At 46.7% G+C, this 11442-nt stretch overlaps 1 protein-coding gene across 1 annotated transcript; it reads left to right on the top strand.

The window, feature by feature from the left end:
- The first annotated feature begins 691 nt into the window (after window positions 1-691).
- Window positions 692-7615, top strand: NPAS4 (neuronal PAS domain protein 4). The gene is made up of 8 exons (XM_070951089.1): window positions 692-866; window positions 1198-1349; window positions 1748-1850; window positions 2467-2716; window positions 3710-3819; window positions 3941-4079; window positions 4563-5908; window positions 7587-7615. Exons 1-8 carry the CDS (start codon window positions 692-694, stop codon window positions 7613-7615), a joined length of 2304 nt encoding a protein of 767 aa, XP_070807190.1.
- Window positions 7616-11442: the final 3827 nt, after the last annotated feature.

Genomic DNA, 11442 nt, shown 5'->3' with positions numbered 1-11442 from the left:
TACTTGGGACCCGACAAAGACCGAGGAATAGATTGCGATGGAAGGTAAGAATAAAGAAAAAGAGGAAAGAATAACAAGAAGCAGAAAAGATCGGCTACGTGGCTTTGAGAGTAAGAGACATGAAAGAGAGAAGAAAAGGAAGGAAGGAAAGAAAAGAAGGAAAGAAAGAAAGGAAAGGAAAGGATGGATTTGAGAAAGAACAAGATTTTTATTTATTTATTTATTTTTTGCAAGAAAGGAAAAGAGAAGGAAGAAGATGTTAGTGCCAGTACTAAATTTCTGGGACTGAAGAGAGAGGAAAAACAGGCACGCAGAGCTGTGATTCCGACACTCAAGACTCTTGTTTCGTCTCCTAATTCGGTGCAGTGTTTCCTTGGTTTCCTCCTCCGGCCTCCCCCCCACCCTTGCTCACCACGTCATTCAGAAGCCAGTGACGTAGGGTTCCCCCAAGCCCATAGAAGCGGGGGGAGAGCTGGCTCTGGCAACCCTCTCCCTCCATTGATCTGAACAACTCTTCCCGCCCCGTTTTCCTTAATATGCCAGTGCCCACACTTCCAACAGCCTATAAAAGATGGAAAGCAGGCATCTTCGACAGATCCACAGGCAGGCATCCGAGAGAGAGAGAGAGAGAAAGAGAGAAAGAAAGAGAGACGGAGGCGGCTGAGCTGCACGGATCTTCTTCCCAGCCGAGATGTACCGGTCTACGAAAGGAGCCTCCAAGGCACGGCGGGATCAAATCAACGCGGAGATCCGGCATCTCAAGGACCTGTTGCCCATTGCCGAAGGAGATAAACTTCGGCTCTCTTATCTCCACATCATGTCGCTGGCTTGCATCTATACGCGGAAATCCATCTTCTTCTCCAGAGGTAGGTTCGGAAGACCCTCGGAGGGAGCTTGGGGGAAAGTGGAGGATCTTAAGAGAGCGGGGTGGGTGGGTGGGTTTACTTCTGAAGTTGGGCGAGGGGCTGCCTTCCTGAAGTGCCTGTCCTTGTGGAAACTCAACAGGTCTCTCTCCATGGTGCTGAAACGGCCAATGGAGGTTGCACTGGGATGCTGTCCGTGGTGCTGAAACAGCCCTCTGAGATTTTACTTGTAGTAACCGCTGTCCACGGTGCTGAAATGAGATACGAATAGAGGGCTTTTTAAAATAATAATGATCATCATCATCATAATTAAACCCATCCTGTTTCTCAACAGGTGAGACTTTGGAGGGCCTTGAGGGCTTGCTTTCTTCCCTGGATTTAGACGATTTCATGCAGACTCTTCCCGGTTTCCTTTTGGCGTTCACGGGTGAAGGCAAACTCATCTATGTGTCGGAAACCGTAACCGAGCACTTGGGACATTCTATGGTACGTACCATGGGCAGACTGATAAAGAGGGGAAGAGTAATACCTTGACTGTAAAATAAGGGAAATGATAGCCCTCCTTTGAATTATCCTGGGTTTTAACATCAGGCTAACCTTGCGTTGAGTTGTATTACAAGAGCATTTCATTGAAGCTATAGCCTTTCAGTTTCTCCAAGGCTGGGATTAATTATTAAATTAGTCCTATATAGTCTCCATAAGCAGCTTGTCTGTAACATGGCTATAGCCCTTTAAGAGGTTATTTTCTCAACGGGAGTAAATGTATTTGTGAAAGTCTGTTGACTTTGGAGATTCCATATGTGAAGCTCAGATTTCTGATGACTCCATGACTAAGAGGAGCGAGTTTAATTTCGCAACTGTTCTCCTCCCACTTATGCCTGCAGGTGGATTTAGTGGCCCAAGGAGACAGCATCTACGACATTATTGATCCGGTAGATCATTTTGTGATGAAGACTCAGTTGGCGTTGCCTTCTCCATTAAATACCGGTAGGTGTTTCTTTCTTGAGAAATGAGTGTCGTGCAGGAGAGAAGGGGAAGCAATAGACATGTGGAAAAGGAAAGCTAAATTAGCGTGATGACTATCTGAAAGTTGACAGGTGACGTGTTAGACCAGAACGATGCCTTGCAGAGCTTAATTTAAGAGAGAAGCTATGAAAGCTCAACTTTTATTAAAAAAAACTCACGTTCAGGAGCCGATAAAGAGTATGAAATGTGGTATTCCATTAGTATGGAGAAAAACCACGGTATTTCTGGAGAACAACAATTTAGGGCAGTGCTCGTCAACTGTAGTTGTTTGAAGATGTGTGGACTTCAATTCCCAGGTCTACAAATCTTGAATTGGCCAAGATTGAAAAATGTGATTCTAGGATGGAGTTTCCATTCAGAGGAAATTCAATCCGTTCTTGTAAACGGTGTTTAAGAAATTCATTTAGAAATACAGTTCATTCAGAAAAAAAATAATATGATTTGCCAAGTTTAGGAGAGCGGAACAGATCCATGTTTTATGCTAGAGTGACCTGTCTGAGCATGCTTCAGTGTGTTATGGACTTTCTGGTCTCTCAATCTCCCTCTTCTTTTTCTTCTGTCTCTCAAACCAAAACAGAACGCCTCTTCCGTTGTCACTTCAACACTTCCAAGACAATCCGGCGTCAAAGCGCAGGAAATAAGCTGGTTCTGATTCGCGGACACTTCCACCAACCTCCTCCGGGTTCTTATTGGTCCACCAATCCTGTCTTCACGGCCTTCTGCACTCCTCTAGATCCTAAGCCCAGAATGGGTCAGAATTCGTTCTTCCTGTCCGCTTTTGAGAGTCGCCACACAAAAGACCTGGCCATCGTAGACATCTCTGAAAGGTGAGAGGCCTTATGGAAAAAAGGTGAAAGGTCAGGACTAACCTAGAATAGGGGTCTCCAAACTTGGCGATTTTAAGACTGGTGGACTCCCAGAATTCCTCAGCCCAGCATTTGCCAACTTTAAGACTGGTGGACTTCAACTCCCAGAATTCCCCACAGCCAGCCATGACGGCTGAGGAATTCTGGGCGTTGAAGTCCACCAATCTTAAAGTAGTCATATTTAGAGGTCCCTGGACTGAGAAGAACATAAGGAAAGACTGAGAAAGAATTTGGTGGGCTTGTTAAACCAGGGGCATCTTCTGTCCACCAGGGGCATCGAATAACCAGTGTTGATGCAAGAGGCATGCATAAAAATTCTGAAAAATATTATTTTTCCCAGCAATTTCTTCTTCGGTTGAAAAAAAGAATTGGGGTTCTTTTCGGATGGGACTTTTTCAGAGTGGGAAGTATGAGAATTCGAGGAAGGCCACAGAAGGTTGAGAACTTCTCTTCTGTCCAGGGCAGGGGTCTGCAACCTTAAACACTCAAAGAGACATTTGGGACCCGTTTTCCATGGGGAAAAAAATACTGGGAGCCAGAAAACTTGGGTGGGCGTGGACAAATCCACGTCACTCACTCCCACCCAGTCACATGACTCCCTTAGCCACGACTACCCAGCCGGTCATTAGGGCAGAGAACCAGTTGTTAAAAAACACCGGAAACCACAAAACCCTTTTCTCTGTTTCTCTCTCTCCCCTCTCTCTGTATCTCTCCCTCTCCCCTCTCTGTATCTCTCGGATTTCCAAGGCCAGGCGAGGAGTGACTGGGAGGGGAGGGCAAGGGGCTGGGGAATTCTGGGAGTTGAAGTTCGCCCGTCTTCCAGCAGCCAAGTTTGAGAAGATTTAAACAGGCTCCAAACTCAAAAGTCGAAAATGTTGGCAGGGGTGGAGACTGTAAGATCACGGACCATGGTTGCTGCAAAGCCCTGATCTCTATTTTCTCTTCGTATTCTAGCGTGATCTTCCACCTGGGCTTTGAGAAAAGCGAACTCTTCTGCAAATCGTGGTACGGCTTGATCCATCCTGAAGATCTCAGTCACGCTTCGGCCCAGCATTACCGACTGCGTGAGTTTCGTAACCCTTGTCTTTTTCAACCACCCCTTTGGGACAACCTGTAGCAGACGGGTTGAAACCGATTGGGGATGACCGGGTCTCTCATTTTCCTTTTTCCTATTTGTTATGCCAGTAGGTGACCAAAGCAACACGCAAACTGAAATGGTGATCCGGCTCCAAGCGAAAGATGGCGTAAGCTGGATCTGGATCTACTCACTGCTTCGCTTGGAAACCGCGGAGATCCCCATCGTTTCTCACAACTACGTCATCAGGTATGCCGTTTTGAACTCTTTCTGGGGGGTGGGCGGGCTTGAGATATGGGTTGGTTCTTTGTGACGCTGTGAAGTGGGAGAGAGGGACTGGCTCAGAATTCACCCTACTTGGTTTCATGCCTAAGGGAGGACTAGAACTCACCGTCTCCTGGTGATTGGCCCAAAGTCATCCAGCCAGCTTTTTCATGCCTAAAGTGGGACTAGAACTCCCAGTCTCCTGGTGATTGGCCCAAAGTCACCCCTGGACTTTCATGCCTCAGGCCGGACTAGAACTCACCATCTCCTAGTGATTGGCCCAAAGTCACCCAGCAAGCTTTCATGCCTAAAGCAAGGACTAGAACTCACTGCACAAAATTGTCCCTTAGCAATATCGATGGCAGTCATAAATCGAGGACTACGTGTATTTGATTTCTGCCTGTTCTTGACGACCAGACGTCTCCCCGGAACCTCCTTCTTACTTTCTCTTCTTCCTTTTCTCCGCAGCGATTCCGAAGCCTGGTGCCTGAAGCAACAAATCTCCGCTGAAGGATCCCAAGGCCCGTACGGGCTTGAAAGTACCACTACCTTCTTGGAAAGTCTCCTGTCTCCTGGACAACTGTCCAGCCCCGATCAAGTCTTCACGCCCGTAGCCGGCACTCCCACCGCCACTCTTGTGGCCCCGACCTTCGATTTCAGCACCGCCGGGGTCCCCGAAGGGCCCTCGGCGTTTGGCGAACCTCCGGAAGGCCTTCCCGAAGAGATGATGGAACCTGGGAATATCTCCTCTATAGAGGACGCCCCGCCAGGTTCCTCCCTCAGCCTGCTGGTCAAAGAACCAGGTTTTGGATACCTCGTCCTCCCGCAAGGAGGTTACGGACAGACGTTCGCAAGCGAGAAGCCCGGTGGCAAATCTGCGTCCAAAGATTTGCTCTGCACCCCTCCTTACACCCCTCACCAGAGTTCCGCTTTCCTCTTTGGAGCTCAAGAGCTTTACGGAGCCCACGGCGGAGGCGGTCCTGCGGCGTTGCCTCCGGGGACGGCGGCTTCCGGCGCCAACTCTCCCGCCGGCCTCACCGCCGTGACCGAGCTGTTCTACGCCCAAGAACCCTGCAATGTTCTCTATGAGAAACTTCCCCCGACGCCGGATAGCCCCGGTAACGGGGGCTGCGTCGTCATGAGCTTGCCGGAGATCCGAGGTCCCCTCTACGTTGATGTGCCTATGGTACCCGAAGGGATCTTGACTCCGGAAGCCTCACCCATCAAGCAGACTTTCTTCCGGTATTCCGAGAAGGAGAAGAACGAAATCGAACTGCTGGCTCAGCAGATCTGTAGCCTGGCCGAGACGTTCGGCTCCACCGCTTCCCAAGAACTCGCCGAGGACGGCCACGGGGCTCTCCGAGAGGTCCCACCGTGCCCCGGCCCTGAACTGTCTCCCGTGCCCGAACCTTGCCCGGATTTCCAACTGCCCAAAACCTGGAGGAGCATCGACTTCTCTCTCTTGACCTGCCTGGAGGACGACAATGACCTCCTGGAAGAAAACGCTCTTGAGACCTTCCTACAAGACCTGTCTCCCTTTCTGTTCGAGAAAGGCGGGGCAGGGATGAGGTGCCCTCGCCACCAGTTCTGCGGTGGCGACGTCAGTAGTCCAATCGGCTTGGACACCGAAGATAGTAGCCCAGGAGCCTTCGCTCCCTCGCCAAGGATGGACTCGGCTCCGGAACAGCCATGTTTTTTGGAAGACCTGACCTCCTTCGAAACAGCCTTTGAGACATGTGCCTCAAACTCTCCCTGTGATGGGTTAGATGAGTTGTATCAACTCCAGAGCCAAAGGCCGAAAGGCTTCCAGGAAGGTAAGCCAGGGGTGTCGGGGGGACAGGCAGCGGATTTGGGGACCAGGGGGAGGGTGTCAGGGGGGCAAGAGTAGGGAGGGGTGTCCCAAAGGTGCTTTTTCAAAAGGCAGTTGTAGTTTTCTTTCTTTCTCCTTCCTTTCTCCTTCTTTCCTTTTTTCTTTCCTTCCTTTTCCCTCTTTCCTTCCTTTCTCCTTCCCTTCTTTCCTCTTTTTCTTCCCTCCTTTTTTTCTTTCTTTCTTTCCTTCCTTTTTCCTTTCTTCCTTTCCTTCCCTTTTCTTCTTTCTTTCTTTCCTTCCTTTTTTCTTTCTTTCCTTCCTTCCTTTCTTTCCTTCCTTTTCTTCCCTTTTCTTCTTTCTCTTTCATTCCTTCCTTTTTCCTTCCCTTCCCTTCTTTCTTTCCTCCTTTCTTTCTTTCCTTCCTTTTTTCTTTCTTTCCTTCCTTTCTCCTTCCCCTTCCTTTTTCTTCCCTCCTTTCTTCTTTCCTTCCTTCCTTTTTTCTTTCTTTCCTTCCTTCTTCTTTCCTTCCTTTCTTTCCTTCTTTTTCTTCCATTTTCTTTTTCTTTCGTTCATTCCTTTTTCCTTCCTTCTCTTTCTTTCTTTCTTTCTCTTTCCTTCCTTTTTTCTTTCTTTCCTTCCTCCTTTCTCCTTCCCCTCCTTCCTTTTTCTTCCCTCCTTTTTTCTTTCCTTCCTTCCTTTTTTCTTTCTTTCCTTCCTTCCTCTTTCCTTCCTTTCTTTCCTTCTTTTTCTTCCATTTTCTTTCTTTCTTTCATTCCTTCCTTTTTCCTTCCTTCTTTCTCTTTCCTTCCTTTTTTCTTTCCTTCCTTCCTTTTTCCTTTTCTTTCCTTCTTTCTTTCTTTCTTTCTTTCCTTCCTTCCTTTTTTCTCTTTCCTTCCTTTCTCCTTCCTTCCTTTTTCTTCCCTCCTTTTTTCTTTCCTTCTTTTTCTTTCCTTCTTTCCTTTTTCCTTCCCTTTTCTTTTCCTTCCCTCCTTTTCTTTTCTTTTCTTTTCTTTCTTTCCTTCTCTTTCCTTCCTTCCTCTTTTTATTTCCTTTCTCCTTCCTTCCTTCCTTCCTTCCTTCCTTCCTTCCTTCCTTCCTTCCTTCCTTTCTCTTTCTTTCTTTCTTTCTTTCTTCATCTTTTCTTTTCTTTGAGAATGTTTTCCTTCTCATCCAAGAGAACTGAAGAAGCTTCTAGGATGAGAAGCGAAACGTTTCCTAAGGGAAAAAAACCCTAGGAAGTCCACTTGCCATTTGGAAAGCACCTTTAGAGCAACCAGGACCTGGACGAGTGAAAATCTCCATAGACAGGAGTAGGGAATTTCAGAGAGTCCCCATTCCCAGCAGGAGGATGGGGAGGCCTTACAGAATTGGGGCCCGAAGTGGCTGCATTCATTGGCAGCATATCCAAACAAAAAGCTTAAATAAAAAAACTCCCCAAATTCCTCCAGCCAGCATGTTTTAAATCTTTGTGGATTTCAACTCCCAGAATTCCAGTCTGCTGGCCGGGAAAGAAATCCTGAGAATTAGCCCATCTCAGATTTAGAAACAAGTTTCTAGTCCTTAAAGTGGGGAGCAGGCACCAGAAAGCATGTGATTTGAGTTTTGAAGCTCTTGGAAAGGGAGTTTGCCATCCATTGACTGATCTCTCTCTCTCTCTCCCCCTTTCTGTCTCCTTCTTTTAGATGGAAGCGAAAACGATTCTTCATTTTGAAATAAGTCTGTGACTTACTTTCTCCACGTATGGCATATTGTCATATCTTTAAGAAGCTACATCCACCAAGAATTCCCCCAACCCTCCAGAAGTATCCTGCGGATTTAAAAAACCCTGCACCCAACAGTTTCCGTTGGAGGGTTTTCGGCAGGAAAAAAACTTTTTTTTTTATTAAAAAAAAAAAAAGGAAAGAAAAGAAAAGAAAAGAAAAAAAAAGAACAACCACAGATCTTGATTCTGAGATTCCGGTGTGAGACTAGTTACTCAGAGCTAAGGAAAGGACTTGTTGTAAGTGGATTCACACATGTTATCGTATTCACTCGTAGTGAGTAAAACCTCTATGTAATTTACTAAGAAATACCAGAGGCAACGGCTCCTTAAATCACGATTTAACGCCAAGTTGGAGCAAAACCTTTGCACTGTTTGAGGATTTTTTCCTCTTCCGGTCACTTAATCTTTCGCCCCTGCTCCCTTGAGTAAAGAATGTGTAGGTGGTACGAATACCTACGATAGTAAGGGCCAATGGCTGGTGATGCAATAATGGATTTTATTGCCTTGCTGTTCTTGCATAGTATATTTCTGTTTGTACAGAAAGACTGCCGTTCAAAGTTTGGGGTACCTGTTTCCAATTCCAATTCCAATTTTCTTTCTTTTTAAATTCGCTTTGTGATGGTTATTTAAGTATTAGCAGGTTCCTCTAAATCAGAGGTATATAATCTGAGCTCCTAAGGCTTCCTGTGGCTCCTGAAAGCCTTGGCAATTCCTTGTTTTTTAAACACAACAGAGGAAAAAACACCACCACCTTAAGGCACTGGAAACAGTGCGAAGGGACCTGAATTGGTTTCACATGGCGGATTTTGGAAAAAAAAAAAAAAATCATGCAGGATGGGAGACCACCAGGAAATTTTAGGGCCACAGACACAGCGTGGGAAGTCAGTCAAACATCCACTTCTGTATTCTTGCCAAGAACATTATATGGATGTGGCCTTCTTCTGTTCACCCAGGCCTTAAATCTGTCCCCAAGGATTCTTTTACGGATCTTTTGGGATCTTTTGGGATAAAATCGATCCGTCGATCGTTTTCCCAAATTCCCAAGTTTGTCATTCATGGTAGAATAGAATAACAGAGTTGCAAGGGGCCTTTGGAGGTCTTCTAGTCCAACCCACTGCTTAAGGCAGGAAACCCTACGCCACTTCACACGAACGGTTATCCAATCTCTCCTTTAAAAAAAACTTCCAGTGTTAGAGCATTGAACAACTTCTGGTGGCAAGTTGTTCCACTGATGAAGAACACGAGGCCTCTTTCTTAACTATAGCTTCCAACAAAAATTCAGGGTTTTGGGGTTTTTTTGGGTTTATTCGCTTGTTTCAATTTCATATCAAAAAAAAAAAAATCTTCCCACTCCCCGTTTTGGTGTAACCAAAACATTTCCTTTGACAGTGGAATCTGCTGTGTACATAACCACCATGTGAGTTACTCAGATTTTATTTACTAATCCTTTGGTCCCTCCGAGCATATCTTACGAAGGCCCAAACGCCCCTCGTTTTTGGTCCACGCCAAGGGGGGGGGGTCACGCCATCACTTTTGGCTGGGGCCTGACCCTCACCAAAAAAAAAAAAAAAAATACCCAGCGGTAGATGGCGGAGATGATATTCTGAAAATTGTCTCTTTCTTCGGTGCGTTTTGTTGTTCTGTAAACAGCGCTACACGAGAAACGGGGAAAAACATTTGCGAGAACCGTGGTCCAGGATAAATACTGATGTTTCTATTCTGCTGCGTTCTAGATGTACATGTTTAAAAATTTAATTTTGAATAATATGGCTTGCGACAAGCTTCGGAAATGTTTCCCAGCTTCCTCTCCGGAGCAGAAATTGGAGGCTTTTGGGTCTCAAATCTTTCTGCTTTCATTTCCCACAACTCCGCAAAAGCCCCCACTACCTTACTCTTCCCTTAATTGTCGCGTCCCGATTGTGACATCCTTCTCAGTATTACGCTGCCGTCGGTAAAGAGTTTTCTACGAGGGTCGCCTTCTCTGAATGTCGTGTCCAAAAATGGGACTTGTTGTTGTAAACAAGGCTGCGCAGGGGGGAAAAAAAAACGACAACCCCATAACGCAACTGGACGGAGTTGGCTTGCCTCTTTTGTACGAACCGAAACAGTACAACGCCTGTAAATTGTATTTTTTTATAAAAAGTGGCCTGCTCTTGTGTGTGGTATTATTGAAAACCTTGACGCCTTTTTGCCGAGTCTGGATGTGAGCTTTTTTTGCAATAAAAGGAAACACAACATGGAGAAGCAGCTTTTAAAGTGTGTGCGTGTTTGTTTTAAAATTAACGGTAGCTTTTTAAATCTGCAGAGGGTCCCTGAGGTGGGTTTCAGCAGGTTTGGGAGTTGACGTCCACAGGTCTTAAAGTTGAAGGCTCGGGAATTCTGGGAGTTGAAGTCCACAGGCCTTAAAGTAGAAGGCTGGGGAATTCTGGGAGTTGAAGTCCACAGGCCTTAAAGTTGAAGGCTGGGGAATTCTGGGAGTTGAAGTCCACAGGTCTTAAAGTTGAAGGCTGGGGAATTCTGGGAGTTGAAGTCCACATGTCTTAAAGTTGAAGGCTGGGGAATTCTGGGAGTTGAAGTACACAGGCCTTAAAGTTGAAGGCTGGGGAATTCTGGGAGTTGAAGTCCACAGGCCTTAAACTTGAAGGCTGGGGAATTCTGGGAGTTGAAGTCCACAGGCCTTAAAGTTGAAGGCTGGGGAATTCTGGGAGTTGAAGTCCACAGGTCTTAAAGTAGAAGGCTGGGGAATTCTGGGAGTTGAAGTCCACAGGCCTTAAAGTTGAAGGCTGGGGAATTCTGGGAGTTGAAGTCCACAGGCCTTAAAGTAGAAGGCTGGGGAATTCTGGGAGTTGAAGTCCACAGGCCTTAAAGTAGAAGGCTGGGGAATTCTGGGAGTTGAAGTCCACAGGTCTTAAATTTGTCAAGATTGAACTCCCCTACCCTATACTGTGTGATCAATCCGGACAATTGACAATTTCTTCTTAAAAACCTGCAGTGATAGAGACCCCCCCCCCCCAACCATCACAAAGAAACGTGGCTTTGGGGCGCCCTCTGCTGGGGAAAAGAATAATAAAGTTATTTTAAAACTAATTTGGCGGGAACTGGGACATTTGGGGGAAGTATTGCACTTCCCTTTTGTTTCTTGCTACTCAAGAGTTGCACGTGTGTCTTGCTGAGAATCACCCGCCAAGGTAAGGAGTTTGGGGTGCTGGGAATGGCTAATCCCCCCCCTTTTTTAGGGGGGGGCTGAAGCTCCCATGCAAAGTGGGGGGGGGGGCGAGAGGAAATCCCTGCTATCCGTGCATCATATTTTTGTAAAAAAAAATAGATTTTATAAAATAAGATTTATTTATTTTTTTAAAAAAAAGGGAGGGGTGGACTGCACCTGCTAGGATGCTCGTTTTTTCAATTTGGCATGTCTCACTTTAAAGGGCTTCTCCTCGTGGTCTCCCATCCCTCCGTGCCTGCAAGCACCGGACCCGGCTTTACGTTGCTGGTCCCGAGACGATCGGAGAGAAAGCAGCGTCTTTCCGCACGTGGGTTCGGGCTGTGCCACTCGGGCTCAGCGTAGGAGTGGGGGGGGGGGTGGCAGCACACCGATGGCTCACTGAAGGCGCTCGTTCACACGTCGATCGTGGCTTAAATGACGCGTGTCAACAAGGCAGCCCAGGCGCTCTCATCCTGCCTGGCACGTCTCCTGGGCAAAACCAGGGTCACGCGCGGATCCTTCCTCGCGGATCCACGCAGATAGGCAAATCTTCAAACGATGGCTGAACCTG

The sequence above is a fragment of the Pituophis catenifer genome, unplaced genomic scaffold (genome assembly GCF_029215685.1).
Source record: "Pituophis catenifer annectens isolate HBS135680 unplaced genomic scaffold, rPitCat1.0.hap2 SCAF_10, whole genome shotgun sequence".
NCBI classification, from domain to species: domain Eukaryota; kingdom Metazoa; phylum Chordata; class Lepidosauria; order Squamata; family Colubridae; genus Pituophis; species Pituophis catenifer.
Note: the sequence above shows the minus strand (reverse complement) of the source record. Positions and strands in the feature narration are given on the sequence as shown.